This window comes from Camarhynchus parvulus, chromosome 18, assembly GCF_901933205.1.
Source record: "Camarhynchus parvulus chromosome 18, STF_HiC, whole genome shotgun sequence".
Taxonomy (NCBI): Eukaryota; Metazoa; Chordata; class Aves; order Passeriformes; family Thraupidae; genus Camarhynchus; species Camarhynchus parvulus.
In genome coordinates, this window is record NC_044588.1 from 2,265,743 (window position 1) to 2,289,212 (window position 23,470).

The 23,470-nt window shown below is 41.3% G+C and overlaps 2 protein-coding genes across 4 annotated transcripts in view; one reads left to right on the forward strand and one right to left on the reverse strand.

Moving 5' to 3' along the window:
• The first annotated feature begins 1,927 nt into the window (after nucleotides 1-1,927).
• CEP95 (centrosomal protein 95) lies at nucleotides 1,928-19,336 on the forward strand. 3 transcript variants are annotated; one of them, XM_030962247.1, is made up of 22 exons: nucleotides 1,928-2,351; nucleotides 3,603-3,731; nucleotides 4,706-4,813; nucleotides 5,687-5,797; nucleotides 6,747-6,855; nucleotides 7,308-7,417; nucleotides 8,203-8,307; nucleotides 8,780-8,973; nucleotides 9,385-9,454; nucleotides 10,067-10,155; nucleotides 11,272-11,390; nucleotides 11,756-11,840; nucleotides 12,014-12,128; nucleotides 12,508-12,671; nucleotides 12,953-13,045; nucleotides 13,437-13,587; nucleotides 14,697-14,857; nucleotides 15,272-15,346; nucleotides 15,830-15,982; nucleotides 16,991-17,137; nucleotides 17,227-17,298; nucleotides 17,371-19,336. In XM_030962247.1, the coding sequence occupies exons 1-22, from the start codon at nucleotides 2,330-2,332 to the stop codon at nucleotides 17,545-17,547; spliced, it is 2,559 nt and encodes an 852-aa protein (XP_030818107.1). In that variant the 5' UTR covers nucleotides 1,928-2,329; the 3' UTR covers nucleotides 17,548-19,336. The 3 variants fall into 3 exon arrangements, with proteins under 3 accessions (XP_030818107.1, XP_030818105.1, XP_030818106.1); XM_030962245.1 differs by having other exon boundaries at nucleotides 1,929-2,351; nucleotides 11,705-11,840; XM_030962246.1 differs by having other exon boundaries at nucleotides 1,930-2,351; nucleotides 10,112-10,155; nucleotides 11,705-11,840.
• Nucleotides 19,329-23,470, reverse strand: part of SMURF2 (SMAD specific E3 ubiquitin protein ligase 2) — a 61,505-nt gene continuing 57,363 nt past the window's right edge. The window contains exon 19 of the mRNA XM_030962248.1: nucleotides 19,329-23,196. Coding sequence (XP_030818108.1) covers nucleotides 23,097-23,196 — 100 coding nt within the window. The 3' untranslated portion in view covers nucleotides 19,329-23,096. The remainder of the gene's footprint in view (nucleotides 23,197-23,470) is intronic.

Consider the following 23,470-nt stretch of genomic DNA (forward strand, 5'->3'; position numbering starts at 1 on the left):
AGGAAGAAGTGCCATAACAACACTTCCCGTTTATATCCTCCCACCTTCTAGCAATCTGTGCTTTAAGGCTTTTCTGGGACAAAAATAACTGTATTTGATGGCCATTTCTTCACATTTTGGTTCTATTTATGCCCTTAGCTTGTAAGATACAGTGACAATGTGTTTTACAGTTTCAGTGTATGCAACCTGAAACACATTTACTTTCATTTTCACCATATTGCTGGATAAGAACAAGGAGCATAAAACAATGAGTTAGTAGAAATTGTGAGTAATAACTTTCTATTTATTTATACTGTTTGTAGACGTTAATATCTTCTAAGTCACCTCCTTTATAATAAACCAAAGCTGCAGTGAAATTTTTCCTCCTTTTAAAGCAATTCCACACTTAAAATTATCCTTGCCTTTTTTTAAATTTCCTGTCAAGAAATTCACAGCATTTAAGATCTTGACCCCATACAGATCTACATAATGAAAATATTAAGATGTTTTTGATCTGTTGTGTATTATTTTCTAGCCTTTAAAAAAAACCGTTGCTAAGAATAGAGCAAGGTTGGCAAAAACTAGAGGTCTGCATGATATTGTCCTCAAAAGTAACACCTAAGTCAGGCTTATTTTGTTTAAGAATAGCCACAGCTCTTCGACCCTTAGCAATTTGTCATTCCACCTTGCTCAACCATTTTTGTTGTAATTAATTTTTTATTTCAATAGCACTCCAACTTGACTGGTTTGGTTAATACTATCCCAGCAAATTTCTAGTAGACGAATCTCCCCAGGTTTTTTTCAGTACAGAGTTACTTATTTAATATGGCTTGTGAAAGATTTTTTGTCCCCAAACACCCCTATTAACACTCTCCACCCTCTGACCCTACAGGCTTCCTGTTCTCGATGAGTCTGAAAAAGATTTTTGCAAAGGCTGTAAAAATAAATGTTCTTATTCTATTGCATTTATCTTAACACAGATTAATTTGATTTTGTTTGTGTATAACTTTGTGGCTCCTGTTACTGTGCTGTTTAATCTTTGTAACGTTTTAACGAATTGAAAAGACTAAACAAAAACACAGCCCCTGCCTTTGTCTACACGCAGTTAAGTCTGCAAGGAACTCCTTTCAATTTCCTTTGTAAAAAAACTTCCTAATTTTTCTGTTCCACCCTCCTAAGTTAAACATCGTTGATTTTCCCGTGTTCTCTTAATTATAGCCAACACATGGAAACAAATCAACACAGCTTTGCAGAGCTGTGTATGTAGCAAACTGCAATCCACATTTAGTTTAGTTTCGATAGCACTGATCTGTGTTTGCTTACACACAACAAAAGCTCTTTTGTGTTCCTAAGGTGCTGTGTGCACTTGGATTTGGATCTACAAATGACGCCCGTGCACTGCTGGAGCTCAGAGCACTCAGGTTTAATTGCCGGGTCGAAATGGGAACCTCATCTGCTTTTGTTGTGCTCAAGGAGTTTAATGATAAAGGGCACCATTTTTGCTTTCAACATGGAAAACCCAGAATTCCTAAGGAGCATGGAATACTGTTGCTCCGAAAGGAAATAACAGACTTTCACCATCCAACCTGTCCAATAAACTGCATGCCAGCAGCTAATACAGTAACTTTCATTTACAGATCTTATTTTTAAAAAAGGTTTTAGCTCTCCTTTCATGCAGAAATGCCTTCGGATTACCCTGTCCAACCTGTATCGTGGCAATTAACACCAACCCCCGGTAATGGACATACCGGCCAGCAAACGTCCCGGGTCAGCCTGCAAGGTCAAGTGCTGGAACTTTCCCCCGCCCCGCCCCCGCCCGGCGCTGTCCCCACCCGTGTTACCGAGGCAGCGCCACCCCGCGTCCCGTTCAGGTGACCAAGGCGGAGCCTCACGGACAAACCCCCCGTCCCCCGCCGCCATTTTAGGCCGCCAGTCGCGCTCGGCGGCCGGAACGCCCCAGGGCTGGCCTGTGCTGCCGGGGAACCTCGGCCCGCGGGGCCCCGCGCCGGTGGCGGCCCCGGCCGGGCGGAACCAGAGCGCCCGGGCGGGGAACGGCGGGGCCGCACCGGGGCCGCCCGCCACGTGACCGCCGAGCGGCGGGAATAGCACACGACCTGGACTGCGGCTCGCGGGCCCTCTGCTGCCCGCTCCCAGTCCAAACACAGGCCTGTTCCCAATCCTGTTACAGAGGGGATCGGCCCCGCCCCGCTCCCGTAACACCGGCCATGACCGAAAGCACCGGAGACCCCCGCACGCGCGGACCCGCCCCTTCCTGCAGCGCCTGCCCAATGGGCGCGCAGGCCGCCGTTTAAATGGCGGGGGCGGGCCCGGCCCGGGCGTTGGTTCCGCCATGGGCAGCGCTGAGGGCGCAGGTAGGGCCGGGCCCCGGGGGCTCCGAGCGCGGCTCGCGGGGCCCGGCCCTGCGGGGTTTGCGCTGGGCGGCTCCCGGCCCTGCGGGCTCTGCGCTGAGGCCGGTCCCGCTCTCGGCTCTCGGAGCAGCGGCCGGCCCGGCGCCCGCAGAGCCGGGGGGAGCGAGCCGGAGAGCTTCCTTCTCCCTCATCACCCCCCGCTGCTCGCATCCCTGGTACAATTTTATTCAGCGCATTATTTATTAAGTTATAAGGCTCATCCATTCAGCTCATGTTTATTCATTTATAAAGCTGTCGTTTTCTTGTGTTACGGCTTTTTAAGCTCTTTGCGGTAACCTCCCCCTTCCCCTCTTTTGTCTTTGTTCCTTTCCTGGTGACACTTTTAACTTAATAAAGCTACAGATAAACAGCAATTCAAGTGTTCCAAGACATCAGCCTGAAATGTAGGAGATGCTGCTTTAACCTTTCGTGCATCTGAAACTTCAAATAAAGTGAAATTTGGAACTGAAGGAGGAGTAGAGGGATGGAAAAGTAACACTCGTGTACAGAAGGCTGAAAACTCTACAAATTAGTTTCTGTTGTAGTCATTCTATACTTTTTCCTTCCAAAAGTGACTTATGCCTTCTCCCATAAATTGAAGTTCTCAATGCTTGTTAAAATGTGTCCTTCAAAGCACATGGATCTCAGGTCTCAAAGTTTGGGGACAGTCACAATGTTAATGATCTCATTGTGCTCAACAGAGCACTTGGTGGGACCACCTCTGTATTCTTCTAATCCTTAAATAATTAATTACAGTAGAATTTACTTTTCATGAGGAGGATTTACATTAGCACTGATGACATTGCCTGAGACTATTAGAGAACCTGGGTTTGTCAGGGAAGCTTGGGTTTTCCGAAAAAGAACCTGTCATTTCTGATCATTGATAAATGATGTATGAAAGCTTGGCTTGTTAAGGTCTTGAAGGTTTGGAGTTCCTGGCCATGAGACCAGATGCAGATTTGTTTTTCATTACATGGGAAAAAAAATTAACCTGCCCAGCCTGTGGAGCTTCTGTGCTTTTCACCTCCCAAGTCCAGTTGGGCTATGATTGTTCAAGTGCAATGTTTAATATTTTGGCTGGATGGGTCAGCCTCCTGTGTTTGACCACCCCTGGTGGAGTCAAAGACACTTACAGGGCTTACTTTTCACTGTAAATAACCACATCTTTATTTCTGTGTCTTTCAGTTCTGACATTAATGTTTTTCTTCTGAACAGATTGGGTTGATGTTGCCAATGATCTTTTAAGGACCTGTCACATAAACCAGCACATAAAGCATCTCTCAGAATGTGGTGCTGACCTGTTTGTTCGTCTTTATGAGTCAATCTTAGGAGAAAAGGTACCAGGTAGGAATGATAACTGCTAAATCTGGGGGTTTTTTTTGTCTCTGTGTATTTTGTAGTTAAATAAAATTGAAACTTGTAGAACTTCCTGCAGATGTAGGGATTTAAAGCATTTGCATCCTTCCAAAGACAAAAATAGAAGATTGTAATTCTTTAAGAAGATTTAAGTGGTATTGGCCAATTTTATTTTAACTTTGGACTGCTATGAATGGCAGCTATGAGGATAGCCACAACAAAACTACTGTAAATTAGGCCTTGAAAGCTGTGTGGGCATAATACTTTTGAAGGGTGTGAACTGGCTCATTTTATCTTACAGCATGTTAACACTGAAATCTGCTCTCATAAAATGCTTGATACTTAGAGTCTGCTAAAGCTGAGCTGTGATTTAACCCTGCTGTAACCCAGCTCCACTGGACTTCAGTGGCAACCACTAAGCAAAGGCTAAACCATTAGGCATTTTCTTTGTTTATAAACTGTTATGTGTAGGAAGTGTCAGACTACTGATTGCAGAAGATTTTAAGAGCACTGAGGTAACTGGCACCTATTGAAGGTAGCAGTCTTGTTAAGTGTAAGCCCAGAACTAAAAATAATGTTGTTCCCAATAAAGCAGAGTACATTGCAGTGCAATTAGTGTGTGATAGGGAAAGAAGAAGCCCTAACACAAACTGCAATTCCAGTTTGATGGTCTGAACTAGGTGTGTGTGCTGGGAGTGGAAGAGGAGAAATGCTTTAGTAATCTGCTCTTGAATTTAATCCTGATAAAACCCTCACATCTTCCAAGGGGTGTTACAAGTTTGTGCTCAGTATTTATAAAAGGTTTTCTAGGACCATAGATGAGACTTGGGCCTTTCATCAAGCACCCAAGGTACTGAAAAAATACTAGCTTGTAAGCAGGAGTTAAAGTAGTTTCATTGTTAAGGTACTTGCAACAAGCTATCCATTTAAATAGTCTAAAATCTATTCTTTATTTTAAATAGATTTCATTGCTACTCCCAGAAGCCAGGAGGATGATGCACATAATGTACAAGCAGTAATAGATTCCCTGGCATTGGATTATTTGCAGGTCAGCTTGTCTCACATCACAGGTAAGTACTTGGTTTAATGAGACAAATGCAGTTGAATATTTGTGTGGTTTGATTTAAACACTTTAAGAACCAGGTGTTACACAGCTTGTTCTCATATTTGCATGGAATCTCTTCTTATGGTATGGAGGTCACCAGAACACTGACCCATTGCCCTGGACATCAGGTTATACATTGAAACAGCAAGCAGAGAATAAATAAGAGTAAGAAATGTTAAAGTTAACATCCAGCCATGTTTCATCTGGCTGCCAAAGTGTTACCTGAAATCTGCTGCTGGCTCAGGCTTGGACACTGTGCATCATAATGTACTCTGGGACGCTGGGTTTTAAGACACGACCCTGGAGTTTCAAACTTGTTAGTAGATTTTTAAAAGTTGGTGAGTAAAGAGTTGAACTGTGTTGTGTTATCTGTACACAGATAATGGCTTTCCCTGAGTATTCCTGTGTATGGTCTCACACAGCATAATCTGCAAAGAATGAAAACTGCTTGATAAGAAGGATCTGACTTGGTGCCTGTACACAGTGGCTGGTGTTTGCAATCCTGCTGCCACTCCATAGACTGCTTCATGCTATAGTTTTATGTATAAAAAAATATTAAATACCAATTGTCCCTGAAAATATCCCAGAATATTTATTTTGTGAGTGTGTCAGCAGTTACTGCATCAATAAACTTATTAGAACTGAAAAGATGCACATTTAGAACACTTAAAATATACTTTAAGCTTACCTACATAGTCATAAATAAGTGACCAGGTGTCTTCTGAGCTGACACCTTTACAAGAATTTCCAAGCACCCTTCTACAGAAAATTCCTACTTTTGAGAATTTTTCTTCTGTGAAGTACTAATTATTAATATGTGCCATTACCTTCTCTTAAGGTGAGAACATTGTGAAAGGAGACAGGGAATCTATCAAAAACCTCCTCGAAATATTTGATGGTTTGTTGGAGTATCTTAGAGAAGTCAGTGAAACATCTTCTCAGACTGGAGGTGAGATGTAAATCCAAAGTGTTTCCATTGTAGCAAAGATTTATTTGGGGTTTTTTTGTTACTTATAACCTTGACAATAGAGAGAAGAGAAAGACAAAACTGACTCCAGGAGAGGAAAATTTCAGAGGTGAAGCTGAATATTTGCATTCTTTCTTTTCATAAACAATAATAAAATAGATAATTTTCCCCCAAACTTACATAATCTTTCTGAGAAACCTACTCTAGACAATTCATCCTTTGCTAGTTACTTTTCAACCTATAAGTAGATGATTCAGGATTAGGATTCAAGGAGGGAAATGTTGGCTTTAATTGGAAGAATGAGCAAATGTCCCTTTTACTTACTAGGAGAGAAGGGGGACAGCAGCCTTTCCTGGGATAGGTCCATAGCAGGGGCTGTTTTGAGGAAAATGGGAAGAGAAGCCGCTCAGCCCTGCAGAGTCATTTATTGCAGGCAGTACTGGTCTATCTCAGAGCTGGCTAAAGCTGTCACCACTGGCTGTTGCACTCTGTGATAGGGGAGAGAGGGCATTTGGTGCCTGAGTTCCTCCTGACCTCCTCCAGACTGGACAGAGCAAAGAGGACAGGGGGAATGTTCAGTGCCTCTACTGCTCTCCCTTCCCTCACACCGCCGGTTTTGTTACCCACTGGGGGTTAGTAGCTCAAATTTTCTAGCTGTAAGTCCACAGTTTAATTATTTTGAGGAAAAAGAAAGGTTTATTAATAACTGGAACAAGGGGATATATGGTAGTGGTATAATTTTTCAAAATTTACCATAAAAGTTGCCCCACCTCCCCCCCCTCATGGGGAACATTACGTGTCATCATTTTAGATGAAACACTACAATGTTGATATTACACATAAACTGTTTTGATGATATTGGATGTAGTACCTGTTAGTTTATAGGTAGAAGTAGTTTTCCTGAAAGTAATTACCTCTTGGTTATGAACAGCTGAGATAAATGTACTGTCCAGTGATGAAATTCAAATTGCACCTCAAGAGCAGCTGGAAAGCGCTGCTGATCAACTTACAGAACATACACTACTCTCATCAGTTGAAAGGTAAGAACAATTCTGAATGTTTGCTTAAACATAGTGATTGACTGTTATCTGTAAGGAAATTAGTAGGTTTTTTATAGTATAGACATATAATGATTGCATATGCCAAAAGGAATGTGAGGTGACTCCTCTGCTTGGGCTAAAATTACATCTGGGACTTCTTTTGCCCTTGAAGAGTTGCTGATTTTGTTTCCCTTAAGTTTATTTTTTATGTGGAATGAAACAACTTGAAAACTTTGATCAGTTTTAAAGATTGATTCGTTCAGCTGAGTTCAGTGTGTGGTTGTGGCTCCTGCTCTGGTTTTAAGCTCAGTTTGTGGTGGTTGTGGCTCCTGCTCTGGTTTGCTGTGTGGCAGCAGGGCCGTTCCTGCGCGGCTCTTGGCAGCTCCATCTCGTGGGCTGCATGGGCAGAGGCTGAGAAAGGAAATATCTGATGGCTTTATGTTCCCCCCTAGGTCCCAGTCAGAATATTTTATTCTAACTTGTGATACAGATGGCTCAGGATCTACCAGTGAATTAATTAAACTTGGAGATACTGCTTATTCATTTTCCAAGAGAGGGGAAGGTGAGTTTGGGTGAGAAAAAAATTTAAGACTCTTCTCTAGCTAGACTCCTAGGGGTTTTTTTGTTTCCTTTTAAAAAGTTCTTTCAGTTTTAAATCTTTGATAAAAAGGATTTAAATACTGTTTTAAATCCCTGTTAAAAAACCCAGACAACCCACAATAAGCAAATACATGTTGCTGAAGTTAAACTTTCTGGAAGTAAATATTCCAGGCATTATTTTTCATTACTCCTGCACTAGCTTGTTTGGATAAAGGTTTATTGTTTGAGTTCTAATTCAGTTCTACAAAGGCATTTTTTTCTTGTTCAATAGAATAGGAGAATTCTGAAGACTTTGTTTCATTTGTTGCAGTGTAACATGTATTATTTAAGACTGCAAGAAAATTATTAAGTTAATTCTTAAAGAAGACTTCTCAGGAGTGTGTGCCCCTTCAGAACTTCATGGATGGCTCTGAAAGGAGTAGTGTGCAGATGACTTAAATGGAGCTCATTGTTATTTCACATTTTTTATAAGAATATTCCAATTCTTCCTATTCTTATTGATGATTCATCTCCTCAAGTAGAGGCATAAAGAAATATGATGAATTATGAACATTTCATTGACTGGAGTTACAAATAAGAATTTAACAGACCTATTCTGAGCTTAGTATGGATTGCTGACACCAAGCAATGAGCAGACATTAAAATTGTCCATCTCAACAGTGCATAGCAAGATGCTTTATAGGTCTTAATTTGATTTTTTTAAGCATGCATTTCTAGAATTTCAGATGCCTGTGCTCTGTCCAGCAGAAAAGGACACGGAGGTAGAAGAATCTGAAAGCACAGAGGCTCTTGCAGCATTGCCCAGACAGTTCTCAGAAAGTGAAAGGGGGATTGTAAATGAAAGGGAAGATGGTGAGTATTGATTCTTCTGACAGCTCATCCACCTGATTTTGATTTAGGGGTGTAGGGAACTAGGGTAGTGTGGAAGAGAGCTTTAGTCATGAATGGAAACACTTTAGTCATGTTTTAAAATAAATTCTTTTCAGAAAAGCAATATTTTAGTCTCTCAGAGTGGGCAAACTTCCATTATCTGGGATATTTCTGCTTAGCTAGGATTTGGCTTCAGCTAGGCTGTTTTTAATTTGTATTGTGGTTTGTATTCTTTTCTTTTGTGGTTCAAAACACTAAAAAGTCCTTGTGGAAGATCTTCACATCCAAAATTACACTCTCAATCTGAAAAATGTTACAGCACTGTCCTATGCAATCCCACAAAGGTGGCAGCTCACATTTGCTATGGAGACACTTCCCTTTGTTACGTACAATGCACAAAACGTGCTCTGCTTTCCCAGATAACACTACAAGTTCTTTGTGTTTGCCTCTTCAGGAGGGATGGAGGCTGTTCATGAACCTCACCAAGGGAGTCTGAGTGTCAGTGCTACCAAACTGGGGGAGCCCATCCAGCAGGCAATTCCTCTGCTGCCCCCGTTCCAGCCCTCGGATCCAGCATGGAGAGATCCCCACAGCTCACACAGACAGGCAGCAGCCCTGCCTTGCAGTCAAGCACTGAACATTCCTACTGTAAGGAGAAACCTTCCCTTTGATTATTTCATTTTCTTTTAGTAACCAATACTGCTTTCATTTGAAAACCTCCCAGTTTACTTGCAGAATGGGAGTAGATGGTCCCTCAAGAGCACTTTTGAATGTGTCAGAGTTTATTTCAGTTCCAGGAATTTTGGATTGTAGATTTATTCTTCACTAAGTGTCCAGAGAGGAATTTAGTTTGAGGGGTGTGTTTATTTTATACATATATACATCCACATCTCCACAGTCAATGCCAGAGTTTACAGTACAGTAAACAAAATAATTATAGTGATTTTTATCTATTTATAAATTCAGCATTGATTTCCATTTGCAGGTAGACCTAATGTATGAGCTTCCTGTCAGCACTCTCCTGTGAATTTATAGAACACATCTTGCTTTTTATTTCAGATTGAAAAGTCACTTACCCAAAAATTTCCTGATGTTTCTGATGGTCTTCCTCTATCCAGAAAAATCCCTGGTGAGAGAAAATTTTGCATCCCCTAGGGTAACTCTTAAGTGTTATAATGTTGCATTTATTTTTCCTGGCACCACAAAAAACATTGTTTTGAGTCTACCAGTGCATTTTTTAAAATTCAGCCACAAGTTCATATTTCTATCTCTGCTTTACAGAGAAACAAAAATAGGTTACTTTTAATCTGTTCCCTCTACTGGAAAAAAGTAATCCATGTCCCCAATTCAACTCCTTTCTTAGTTAATCCTGTTAAGATGGGTCTGTACCACAGAAACCTCTTCCAGCAGATAAGTCCCATGCCTGAGCTTATTCTGAGCAGAGAAACATGGACCAAACAAGCCAGTTTCAATTCTAAGAAAAAGCCATTAACTGCTATTGTAAAAAAGGTTTAGAAGCTATTTTTTTCAGTACTCATTTTCTCTGTTGCCTTGGAAACACTGCTTACCTTTTTTAGTTTCCATAGCATTCCCTTGACATTGAACATTGAAGACTGGAGAAATTACCAAAATGAATGTCACAACTGGGTAACCACAGTTGCTTTGTCATTCTATTCTCTGAATAATTTGGATGCACAGGCCCTGGCTCACATCTTTTTTTCCTTGTTGCCCACATTAATAGGCACAGTGCCATTAACTCACACTTACCTGTCATCTGCTTCTGCAGTGGGAGAAATGCTGGGAGGTGATGCCAAGGAAAATGTGACAAAGGTACATGTTACATCTTAATTTTGGGAATTTCAATCAGTATTTTTTGATTCCTGCTTAATTTGTCTGTTACCCTGTGGCACTTCTGGGCTTATTTCAAACCTGCTTTAGACTTTCTTTCCCCAATATACAATCAGTGATGCAGTGTTGTTAGACTGTGATTATGTGCAGTCTGTGAGTCATGTCAGTTCTTCCTGGAGTTGTTTGCTCCAAAATGTACAGAGCCAGCACCCACAGAGTTCTATTTATCACAACCAAGCAGTTACTGGTTATCTTGCTTTGTAATAAAAAATGTACAAAGCACAGGAGTACAGTCATGTCCTTTCTCTGAAGTATATCAGCATTCTAAATTTGTAAGAATTTTGGGGGTTTTGGCAAATAAATTTAGATTTACTAATTTTTAAAGATCCATGAACTGCTTATTATATTATCTCCTTGTATTTTCTTGCGTTGTCCTTTGCTTTTCAAAAACTGAATAATGCAAAACCCACAAATTGATCAGCAGTTACCAATCTGTGCCCATAGAAATGTGTCTGTAAAGGAAGTTTCTTTCTCTGGAAACACAATTTTGCCTTCTGCAACCACAAGAGGTACTCACAGACTTCGCTTGTTCCAATAGTTTAAACAGCTTTTACTTCTACATTGTCTCTGAAACTCATTTTCCACTGGTGCATTTCCCAGGATGCCCATGCCAAGCCCAAGTTCCTCCAGTTTGAACGGAGAAGTTACCAGGCAGAACTAAACCAGTGCAGCTAAATGGCACAGGAACAGAATTGTTTTCTTTTGGCTTGCTGTGAACTGCAGCTCAGTCTGTACTAAGGGAAATTCAGCTTATTTCCACTACCTGGCATCAGTCCCAGGCTGCTGAGGTGGAATGTGGAGATACTCATTACCTTAACCTAACCCTGTTCTGGTTCCATGGTTTAGCTGTGAACTGATCTTCCATATTTTTGCTAGTCAATTTCTTTAAACATTCATTCTCTAATGCACACTATCTGCAGTCAGGAGCCTGGAAATAGAACTATTTTTATATCTCTATACTCACAGGGTTTGGGATGGTTCTGTTACAGCATCTCTACTCACATGATCTGTAAAACCTTCATTTACTCATTTTCCTAGGTGCCTCTGGTATCTGAGTCTTCTATATCCGCCTCTTCTGAGGAAAAGCTCTCACTATGTGCTGAACAAATAACACAAACCCCAAGACCTGAGTCTCAGCACTGGCCTAGAACAACAAGGCAAGTTCAGATTTTTGGTACTGAACCACCCTGGAACTTTGATTTCCATGGCCAGCCAGCCCCCTCCTCCCTTTTTAAATAAGATCTCTCTTTCCTTGGCTGTGTGACAGTGAAAGAATAATTCTCACAGAAAGATTTCCTGTTTCTCCTGACATATTCTCATTTTGTTAAATATGTTATAGGCATTTACACATTCTGCTTTACTTAATCGTATAAGAACATGCTTAGGCAAGAAGTGAGCTGGAATTGTGTGAGATAATGCTCATCGTCAAGTTTTTAGAACAGAAATGAAATCTGTCTGTTTTCTGCTTTAGCAAATATGAAAATTCCACCCTAGATTCAGTTGAGGATTCACTTTCCCACAGAACAACAAAGGAGAAGGTGCCGAAGCAGCAAGAGTTTCATGAAGCATCAGGAAATCTGTCTCGCAGGCTGAATGAACTAGATTTAGTAAGTGCAGTCTCTTCTTTGTTGAGCTGAGCAATGCAGCTTTAGTAATGCCAGTGGAGAGAATTAAGAATATCAGTGCAATATGGATGAAAAGGAAATCTGCAACTAACACCTGGCTTTAATTCATTCAACTTTAGAACTGTCTATTGAACAAAAAAAAATCTGTCCCTTAGATGTTGAAGAGAGCTTTGGGTGAGCACACGAGAGAAGGGGAGCTGCCAGATGAGGACAGCCTGTCCCACCACAGTGACAGTGCCATGGACTATGGCCGAAGGACAGCTGGGAGAGGTGACAATCCTTATGTCAGTATTGGGATGGAAACAAATAGAAAAGAAAGCTGCTACACTGAATTACAGTTAGTTACTAAGTTTTGTATTGCTAGTTAATTTCTTTTTTTTTCTATTGCTAGTTCATTTCTTTGATCCAAACCTGAGCTACAGTAACAGAATTGCAACCAAGTTTCTGTTTAACACTTAAAAACCATGGTAAAACTTTGCAAAGAAAAATACAAGTGAAACACAGCTGCAGTAAAAAATGTTCAGCAGGTGGGGGGGGGAAAGACAGAATACAAGCTCACAGGATGTGGTTCTGAAATGAGGGCCTCACATTACACTTCACTGGGGTTTTTTGTCTCAAATTTGACTCAGTGAATGCTCCTTCCCTACAGACACACCAGGTCCAAGGTACCCAGGCAGGCCAAGATCCCTCTCTCCAGCCTCTCCCTTGTCTCAGTACCAGGAACATAAACAGAGAGGCAGAGGAACAGGCCAGATAAAGACAATCCGCAGCCACCTGCAGGGAGAAAGGGATGAAAGAACAAGAAAAGCAAAGGTATTATTTATTTTTTGACTGGACCTTGTGGTAGTTCTTACCAACAGTTATAATAAAACCACAAAACCAGAACTTTTATGTAATGGGAGCATCTGGTCTCCTCTAGTAATCATATGCTGTTTTATCTGTAGCCTGCTGAGGAAGAGACTTAAACCCTGAATTTTGTAAAAATTAATTTAAAGTGGAAGAAGCTACTTTGACCCATGCAGCAACCAAGTTAAGAAGGTGGCTGGATGGACTGATTATTTCCTCTGACAAGTCCTTTTATTTTTGTTTTCTAGCTGGTCACTAAAGCTTATGAAAATGAGCTAAGAATTTTTGAAGCGAGGGAGAAACGGAGAATTTCCAAGCTCAGAGAATCTGCCAAGGAAATGGTAGGTGGTGCACTCTTGGGATTGCTGGTTGTGTTTTGTTTGGTTGATTTTTTTCTTTTTAAATTTGTCTAGATGGTCTGTCCAGACACTTTAGGGAACAAAACCTCCTTGACTTCCAGTGTCCTAGTTAGAACACTGTACAACTGAAGTAGTCACTTACTAATGTTAAGTGCTGCAGAAGAGCTGAGGTTATGCAATGATGAGATTTAACCTTTATTTGAACCCTGACCTGCATTTTGTAAATTCTGGCCTTCTGGAGAATCCAATGCAAGATGTCCAAGTTCTCATTCTAAAGTCTGAAAGACATTTAAGTTCTGATGGCCAAACTGTGTTCTGTCAGTGTTTCCCTTCTCATACCTGTTCTCCCATCTGTTTTACATCTGCTCCTAAGGAACAAGAGTACAAAGAAAATGTCTTTCAAGAACCTCCAAAAGTGTCTCAGCGAGTGAAAGTTTATTCTAGAAAAACCACACCTCAGTATCCCAAACACAGCCAGTGGATTCCAAAACGAGGCATCATGAAGCCAAAGCAAGCAGCTCCAAGTAAGAACTGCAAAACTATACTTGGTGGAAAACTGGCATCTTTTGAAAGCATGTGTTGAACTCCAAGAATAAAGGCACCAGTCCAACATATACCAGTCAGCTGTAGCATTTTCCCTTCTTCTGACCTCTATATGTCTGGATTTTTGTTAGGGAAGATAATGCTTTATGTAAATGTAAACCATCAGTGCACAATCCAATTGTGACCCATTTACTACTTCCTTAAAATCCCTTGGATTTTTTTCAGGGCTTTTTTCCATTGCTGCTACTCCTGTGCTTATTCCACTACAGTCTGAACTCTTCTTTTCTTATTTTTCTGAGCATGTATCAGATTTAAAATTGGGCCCGTGGCTAGAGCTAAGCCAGGTACAGGTCACTGAGCAGTTTCTGTCAGGACCCTGCCTCTGTGGTGTTAATGCTGCCACTGGTTCTGCTGAGCAAGTGATGCTCCAAGAAAGCCAAGGTGCAAATCCTAGGCCCAGTTTTGGTAACCAGCACTGTGCATGCCTATGGATAAGATCAGCAGATAATCTCCTACATATCTGGATGTTGCTCAGCTACACTTATTTTTATTCCAGTTTTTGAAGGCCATATACTTGGTAAATACCCTTTTGTTTCATCTCCCCATCATCTTTTCCTGCCAGAAAGATCAAAGATGTAATGGATGGGAATGAGGTGGTTGCAAACCAGTTTATTTTTTGCACGTGTTTACTTGACCTGGATCTGTCATTGCCACAGCTGTGCTGGCTTTATTTTAAATTGCTGCAACCAGAGAGAGAGAGAAAGCAATCACTGATTAGTGATGGTCACAACCACATGAAGAAAGAAGGGGATACCTGTCTTAGCTGGATGTGGTGGGAGTAGGGAAATGACATCTGAGCTATAAAATCAATTCTTCAGAGAAAACAACAAAAGACTGGGATTGCTTTCTCTGCTGCTGTACTGGCAGGATGAGAAGTCCTGCTGGGCTTAGCTTGACATGGTTATCAGCAGCATGGTGATTTTATACAGTGTTCAGTGTAAAATATTTCTTGACTTATGCTGACACTGTCTGGTTGAATTTACAACTAAATGTATTCTCCATGAATTTATTGCTTACCTCTATCTTACAGTGACAATAAGAGACAATGACCTCCTCCTGCAGCTCCTGGAGGAGTTTCCCCACCTGCACATTTCCTCCCGTACTCTGAATAAAATGTGGCATCAGCAGCTTGCACAAACTGAGCACCTCAAGGCACCCTCTGCCAGACCTAGACCAAAACTCCAGAATGAAGTGAGTGTTCTCATTCTTACCTGCTGAATGTCAGCAGAGGTGCCCTGACTGGGCACCTGCACACCCACAGCACAGTGTGGGAGGATGTTCTGGGAGCTTGCTTAAATAGGGATGTACAGATTTACATACATAGGTTCAAATTTTCATCAGCCACTTGAGTCTTGTGGTCCTTCTTTGATACTGGTTTCTTGAGTACTGCCTAGGGTTGCTATTGCTGTTTTAAAAGCATTTTGTAGTTTCCACTGCTAGTTCTGAACAGTCTTTTAGTTTAAAAGTGAGTTATGAAATGCAAAAGTTGATTAACTTAAACAAGGCAAGTCTCAACCCAAACCCCAAAACATAGCAGAGGGGCAGTATTTAAATCTGCTTGTCCTGCAGCATGATGCAAGTAATGAGCTTTTTTTAAACCTCCAGGTTGAACAAGCCTTGAAGAAACATGAGCTGCTTGCTGCAATTATTAAGAGAGATCAAGATCACAGCAAGAGACTGGTATGTTCTTTGAAGAGTATTTGTTACATAATGCAGAGATTTCACATGGAGCTATCTAAAATGCATATTCCCACATCATGAAAGTGGCTTTTTGTCTTATGACAACTTTACACTTTTTGAGTAGCTGTGGTCTCAAAATGCCACATAATCTGTCTGTTGTGCAGCTACTGGGGTCATGGGAATGGAATATTATTAATATTACACTGCAGTGTTGCTCTAAAAGGTAAAACAAATCCTAAAGAAGTGCAAGGAGGAGGAAAGTGCAAATTCTAACAAAGTGCAAGGAGGTTGTGTTGCAGCTCCTGTGACAGTGACACGACTTCACTACTCAGTGCTGACTAAGGCTTTACACCTTAACTGCAAAGCTGGGGTGTGGAGCAGGTCCTTAGTAAAGGACTCTAATTAGCACTGATTAACAAAGCTTTGCCTGCAGGGGTATCTGTGGGCAGTTTGGTGGTCTGACAGCTGCTGCTCTCCCTTTAGCAAGAAATCAAGCAGCGCATCCAGCGGCAGAAGTGGGCTCAGAACAAGGTGACCGAGAGGCGGCAGCAGGTGGCGCGGGCCAGGAAATACTACGAGGATTACAGGGTGCAGCTCCGGGCCAAGCTGCTGCGGGCCAGGACACGCGAGGAGAGGGTGAGCACTGAGCACCAGGGCCCTGCCCTGCAGGGGTGGAATTCTGTCCTGTCAGGACCCCAGGGCTGAGGTTGAGGTTGGGTAGTTCAATGCTTCACCAAAGCACAGAGCCAGGATGAAGTGGCTGATCAATCAAGGCCACAGATGAAATGGTTCCTGCTCTGGAAATGTGGATCCAGTGCAGGGCAAACCACTGTGAAACAAGAAAGGATGATTTATGGGGCTAAGAGGAGAGAAAGGGTGAAGTATCAGTGTGGAAAAACAGGGCTGGTAACATGAGAAATTGGGGAAATGAGTTTTCAGAAACAGTAGGATTAAGTTGTTCCTACAGTCACTATCCAAAGAAAACAATCTAAATCTTCAGTTAAAGGAACTGATCAAACAGGCAGCCTTGTTATTCAGTTGTGTTTGTAAAACAAAGTGGACTTTGTGACAGATATGATCTAATTATGGCTGGATGTCAGAGTGAGGGAAAGCAAGGAGAGTTACTACAACTCTGCAAGAACAGATACACAGTTGTCACCTTTCAAAATAAAAGATTAGAAGTTTACTGCATAATCCCCTGGTAAGGATTTGAGAACTGTTTGCCTCGAGCTGTGAGCTACAGCTGGTAAGTGTTCTTGTGGAGGAATGGAAAGCCTGAATCCAGGCTGGATTTCCTACTGCTGGAAACCTGGATGAAGGTCCTGAAGTCAGACTGCGGAGTACAGGGTGGGTTGTAAATCACAGTGCATGTTCAAAGGCCCTGGCTTGCACAGTTGGGTCATCTGACTAAACTGACATGAAAAATTATTTTATCTATCAAAAGTTCAGCTAAATGAGTAATACAAACTCAGCTCAGCTGTATCTGCACCACCATTTCAGGTACATAATTGTGCTTTTTCATGGGCTATGGCCTATCCTCATGTAAACATCATTCCATCAGGAGCTAAAGCAGCTGAGAAATGTAAATGTATACTTACAGGTTCCTGGGAAGGTTTCAGGTTTGCTTTTTCTAATTGCTGGCAGATATTTAAAAACTTATTTGAAGAAGGCTTAGAAATTCAGAAGCAAAGACTGAGGGACCTGAGAATTTATGCTCGAGAGAAGCGCGATGAGCAACGGCGAGAGCACCAGATTGAGCTGGAGTCTCTGGAGAACTACTACAAAGATCAGGTAAATCTTCATCTGCATCAGGCCGATCAAATTTTTCCACTTAGAAGTCTTTCTTTAATTAGTTCAACTCACTCATGTGTTATGTTTAGTTTTCCATGCTAGCAGAAGCTATATCTCAAGAATTCCAAGAAATCCAAACCAGAGAGAAAGCACAAGCACAAGTAAGTACTCTTAATTTTTTCCAATTGCCTTTTCTTTCTACATGCTGTGGCTAATGTCAGTATATTCTTTAGATGCTACAAAAATCAAAAAGTGAAGTGAGATCAAAGATGGAAAAGGAAATACAGCAACTGCAAGCAGCAATCATGCACAATGATGATGACACCTTTTTTCAAGAACTGGAAGCAGACAGACTGAGATCCAGACTTCAGATGGCTTCCTTCCAGTACAGCCAAAGCCACTTCTTTTGACTTGGGTAAATGTCACTGCAGTCCTCCCTGGCTAAGATAATCAGAGTCTTGGAGTGTGAGGCTGTTTTTTTTCTCTAAAATACCTGTTCTGTCATTTTGACTGTCAGGAGTGTAGCTGCTGGGATCTGGGATCTCCACAGCACTTTTATGATCACCAATAAAATTTCTGAACTACTTTTTACCTTCCTGGCAAGGCTGGGGTAATGTTGGGCTCTACCAGAGGAAGCTGGGATGAAGTCAGAGTTCTTTAGTGAAGTTTTCCTGGTGGAACAGTTGGATGCTGAGACTCCTCTGCATCTGTGCTGGGGCTGTTGCTGCTAAGCCAATCTGACACCATTAGCCAGAAATCATGGATTGGAAAGCTCACAAAGCACAAGAAGATCTTTGAAAGAACATCAGAGGTTCAGGTATCCTGTGAAAGGCCAAGTTAGAGAATTCCTGCAATAAACCTGACAGAAGTAACTGGGAATTTAAATACATCAAGCAAGGGAAGACTTCTTCCACTCCTGCTTCAGTTGTGTTCACAGGGTTGGTGCTGCTGACTTGATAAAATACAAAGGTATATAAAATACTCTTTCTATGCCACAAATGCACTGGGAAAAGTAATTTGAAACAGAAAACAATGCAGATTCTTCTAAAGCTGTACATGATCAGCTTCTGCAAGAGGTGAACCCTGGGAAGGAGCTATGGACAGCATTCCTGATCTTCTACAGCCCACACTCACAGGTCCAGCCTGATTACTCCATCTTCACACTGACAGAACCAGAGTTAAAGAATGATTAAATATTTCACCAGTCAGCTTTGACCTTACTTCAGGCTGTAAGTTCTGCTCCAGGAGAGCAGGAGCTGCCAGCAGGCACTGCACCTCCTGTAGCATCTTGCAGAGCTATAAACAGTGCAGTGCCCAGCAGGAAATCCAGGTTTCACCAGCCAAACACTGGGGAGGTGCCAGCACAGAGGGATGAGGACTTGAACTGAGAACAATTACATAAAATCAAGCTGATACTAATGAATTCCATTACTGATACAGCGTGTCTGACAAAAGTGCAACTCTTAATTAGTTTGTCTTGGTAGTAGAATAGTTCTTGCTTAAAATTGCTGTGAGAGAAGTGATGTAGGAATGCTGGATTTAACTGCACTGTACATACAATATTTAAAGGTTGCCATGAGGGGGTGTCTCTGATGGAACTGACAACACACAGAACATTCACACTTATTCACTGAAAAAAGAGCTAAACAGGAAAAAAAGCCCCCAACATCTGAAGAGCTTCTTTTACAGATTAAACAAACCAGCCAGCTGTTACAGCATGAGACACCTCACTGCAAAAGTACAGACCCAAAACCCACCAAAATCTCTCCACAACACCAGAAACACAAAACCCTGACCTATCCAAACCTTTTCAGGGATTTCCTGTAAGCCTGGCTAACTTGAAGCCTTTAAGGGACAATATTTGTCACCTAAGTTGATGAATTTTAGCAAGTCTTTACCAAATTTGCCTTTATTTCCCTTCAGGAAGATGGTGTAGCTTTGCTGAGTTTTGAGAGCAGTCTGTCCATCTGTTCTCCAGTGCTGAGATAAAGTCCTTGCCAAGCCATGCCAGCACCTGAGAGGCAGAAGTCAGAGCTGCTGTGTTTGACCAGAACATTCAGCACACTCCTCACTGGAGGTAACAGCACATAGCAAGTCACCAAGTTTCAAGTATTTTCTCCTGAAACAAAGTCAAGTTACTTAAAAATGACACTGTTACATTTTGAAGATTTAATTAAGAAACACTTAAAACTTTTAAAACCGTTGATGCTGTGGCAGTGCAAACAGCATACAATTTATTGCTCAACTTCTGCATGGGTACATACATTAAGTACTTAAAAACCATTTTATACATTTTTTTTTTTTGTTAAAGCTCATGTAACAGCTGGGTGAAAATACAATGATACCAATGCTAAAACACTCTGTAATAAATACAATGGAAATGATAAACTAAGAACTGTCAGTTCGTGGAGGAGTAATTACACTTGTATAAACTAATTACAACTACAGACAAAGAACTGAGGATGTGCAGAGCTAGGAACCTACTACATAGTGTAAAGTACAACAAATGGCACCTGTTAACTGGGTGGTGCTGTTTAAAAAGATGCTACATCGAGCTGGAGGATGGTGCTGTGACAGAGGAGCAGAGCTTGAACTTCCATCAATGCAGCCTTTTAAACACACCAGGAGTTCAGTACACATGTAGTGTTGTGGAACAGGAATTTCAAAACAGCTTGTGTGCTCTGGACTTTAGTACAACACAAAAATTTGGTACAAATAAATCAGTTTAGGGAAACTGAACCTATGTGCAAAAAAAAAAAAAAAATTAGAATACATACTGTACAAAGCACCATTACAAAACTCTTTACACCGAGAAATTAAATCCTCTGAAACTCAACTGTGAACTGTATATTTGAAATCTACAAAAGTCACTGTTCATAATTAAACATTCATAATGAAAAGCAACAGCATAAAACCATGATGTGACATCTCTCTAAAACAACTAAAGACTGGATAAAGTAAAACCCAGTAAGAGGGACACATTGAAATAAATATTCACATTAATCATGGGGTGAAAGTCCAAGGTTAAAATGCAATATTAGGCTTAGCACCTTTTTGAGGGGAAAGTAGCTGACATGTTCTTGAAACAAAATTTTGGAAAGGAATCAACCCTTTACCACTTTCAGATAAACATCTGACTGGGTGATGAGGTGCTTTAGTTAAAGCTCTCAGTCTTTATGAAGGTAGAAAGGCACTCAAAATACTTGGTATATTCATCCTCATCTGTCAGCTATGGAAAGTTCAATGCAGATTTGTCTAGTTTTGCCTATAATATATTAAATTTACAATATCTGTAGCAGTTTAAAAAAATTCTCAATGCCATACCAAAATGTTTAGTAGAAAAACAGATGTACTGCTAAGGCTGCTGTGAAAATGAATGTAATTATCAGCTGATCTCGGGTCTCTGTTCTGCAGAGCTCATCTCCTCCCTCCCCAAAGGTGCTTTTGTGACAGCAAGGTGACCATAACTGTGCATTCAATAAATCCACCAGGCAGATTTTATATTTGCCATGTTCCATGCCCAGGGAGGCTGTGGCCACAGGCTGGGCAAACACGGGGGATAAAAAAAAAAAAAAAAAAAACCAAACCCTTAAAAAATCACTTCTGTGAGTTCCATGACACTGGGGTGTGTCCTGTGAACAGCCCAAGGACCTGACTGTAAAAGCCCTGCAGCTGTTACTGAGCCCTCAGAGCTGGCAGGGGCTGAGCAGAGCTCTGGGCAGGGCTGGAGTGGCCCCACCAGGGCAGCATTTGGAGTGACAAACTCAGGGCAGGAACCTGCTGGGCTCCCCAGAGCTGCACAGGCACAGGGGCAGAGTCACTGCTGCCAGAGTGACCTGGGCAGCCCAGCAGAGATGCAGAAATAGCAGCCCTTCAACAGGAGTGCAAGAGTCCACTGAAAAGAGAACATGAAAAGAAAAGGAAAAGAAAAAGAAAAAGAGAAAAGAAAAAAGAGAGAAAAGAAAAAAAGGAAAGTAAGAAAAGATAGAAAAGGAAGGGAAAGGGAAAAGGAAAAGGAGAAAAAAGAAAGAGAAAGGAAAGAGGAAAGGGGAAAGGAAAGGAAAAAGGAGAGGAAAAAGGAAAGGAAAGGAGAAATGAAAAGGATCTGCTGTGTTTCCAGCCTGGCTGTCCCAGCAAGTCTCTTGGCTTTCTGTTTCCATCCCTAAGTAGCCTCATCCTGCAGCCAGCCCAGAAAGGGAAGCAAGTCCCTTGGAACAAACCTGCCAGCAACAGCTGTACAACAGAAATAATCAAACCAACATGTGGCTTTGGCTCACCAGATTCTCACCACAATTCTATAAAAGCAGTCCCTTGCCCACTATTCTAACACACAGCATCCAGTAGTAGTTTACTCACTGTGGCAGTCAGACTTGGCAAAGCAAAATTTAGTTTAAGCTCCACAGAACAGACAGTAAAGAGCTGGTTCACTGTGACTGACCCTGCAAACATGGAACAGCTGGTTACATCCCATCCCTTTAGCATTTTCAATACCTTTGACTTTCTTCTCATTGGCAGTGAAAAAATAGTGCAGATTTGATGATTAATTGTAACCTAAGTTACAAAAACAAAACACTGATTGGAAAAAAACTGCTACTTATTCCAAATATTCTCGTGGCTGAGAGGAGAAGGGCACTGTCTCTGAAGCAGCCTGATTTATCCACACACCAAGAGCAGATCAGACAGATCTCAACTGAGAATTTCCAAACTAACATCAAAGTTCAGTTCCCTCTACTGGTAGTGCATTTTATTCCCCTTTGAAGAGATCAACCCATGCTATAAATCATATATATACTTACTTCCATCCCTACAATCAATAAATTATGTGCTCTAACAACCTCATTTCCAAAGCACATTACACATATTTCAGTCAATACACCATTTTTCCTTAGCTGTAACTTAAACCCACGTGTCATGAGCAGCTGGACAGAGATTACATGTTTTACCTGATAAATCTTTAGCATCAACAAATACAGAATATGATTTGGCTGCATTCAAACAAACTTTGGTTGACTGGACAGGATGGATTCTGGAACAAACTGCTGACAGGCTTCTGCTGGCAAAGCCCATCAGTGCTTCAACAGCTGAAAAATGCAGTGTTTCAATTTAAGGTCAAAAGCAACAAAAAGTACTCTTGACAGACTTGTTAGAAAAATGCTGTTTAAAAAAAAAAAATCAAAACATCTACTGTTCATTAAGAAAAGGTTATTCGACATGTAAACACAAGGACTGTACCAAATAGTCTGTGTCACTCACTAGAAATTCTGCTGGAGGAATCTGACAAGTGATATAAATAGGACCCCAAAACGTCATATTCGGAATTCCTGCTTGAAAAATATAAAAAAGCCCCTGTGGCAACATTTACCTGGAATTTACATTGCAGAATATAATGGTTTACTATAAGAAAATGCAGTTAACATGTAAGTGGCTTTCATTAAAAAGATTAATGATTCTTTCAGCCAATTTTATGCAAAGTTAGAATAATCCAAAATATTTTTTTCCAAAAATAGCAGGTATAGATGCTGTTCAGTATCATACATTTAAAACAGGCTGAAACGTGACTTGTACCGACTGCTGAAGTTGTGTCTTGGTATCTGAGAATAGAAATCAGGTAGGCAAATATAATAGATTACCTCTTACAAAAATAGTAGTAGTCTTTAAGTATAGAATACTGCTTAACTGTTGAAATGTAGGAAAAGTCAGCATTCTGTATGTTCAAGATATTAGTTTTTAATAGCAGCTGAATGATCCTATGGCAGGAACCACAGAACCTATTTTCTTGAAATAAAAAAATTTAAAAATTAAAAAAAAAAATCCAAAAGTTGTCCTTTCCCTCCCAATGTCCTAGTGTAGAAAAGGGAAAGTTTCCTGTATTTCAAGCATTTCTTGAGTCTTGGCTGAGGGAAGGAAGGGCTTTCTGGCTGACAGGAGTATAAATAGAGTCTGGGAGAGGCTGGGAGGGTCATTCCACAGCAAAGCCACAGGTCTCCTCGATGGCCGTGAGCAGCTTCTCGTAGAGCTTCTCGTAGCTCTCGTAGGCAGGAATGTCGATCCTGTTGAAGCTGGGGGGAAGCACAAGCACAGAGGTTTCAGCCCTGCAGCCATCACTGCCAGCTCTGCCACACCTCACTGAGCTGCAGATGCTGCCAGCAAGGCTTAATTAAAGAAGGGAGGGCACCCAGCTCCATGAAACAAAAGCCATCTCCAGATTTCACACCTCTGCTGCTCCCTCAGGGACAGCTTTGATTTCGTCATAAGAGACAAAAGAAGTAAAACTGCTCCAAATGCTCTGACAGCAGATTGGTCTTTAAGCTACAGATCACAAGAGAGAACTGA

Coding starts and splice junctions, on each gene's coding strand:
- CEP95 (XM_030962245.1), top strand. CDS start 2,330: ATGGGCAGCGCTGAGGGCGCAG. Junction 6,856..7,307: donor CTACTCTCATCAGTTGAAAG/GTAAGAACAATT, acceptor GTTCCCCCCTAG/GTCCCAGTCAGAATATTTTA. Junction 12,672..12,952: donor AAAGAACAAGAAAAGCAAAG/GTATTATTTATT, acceptor TTTGTTTTCTAG/CTGGTCACTAAAGCTTATGA.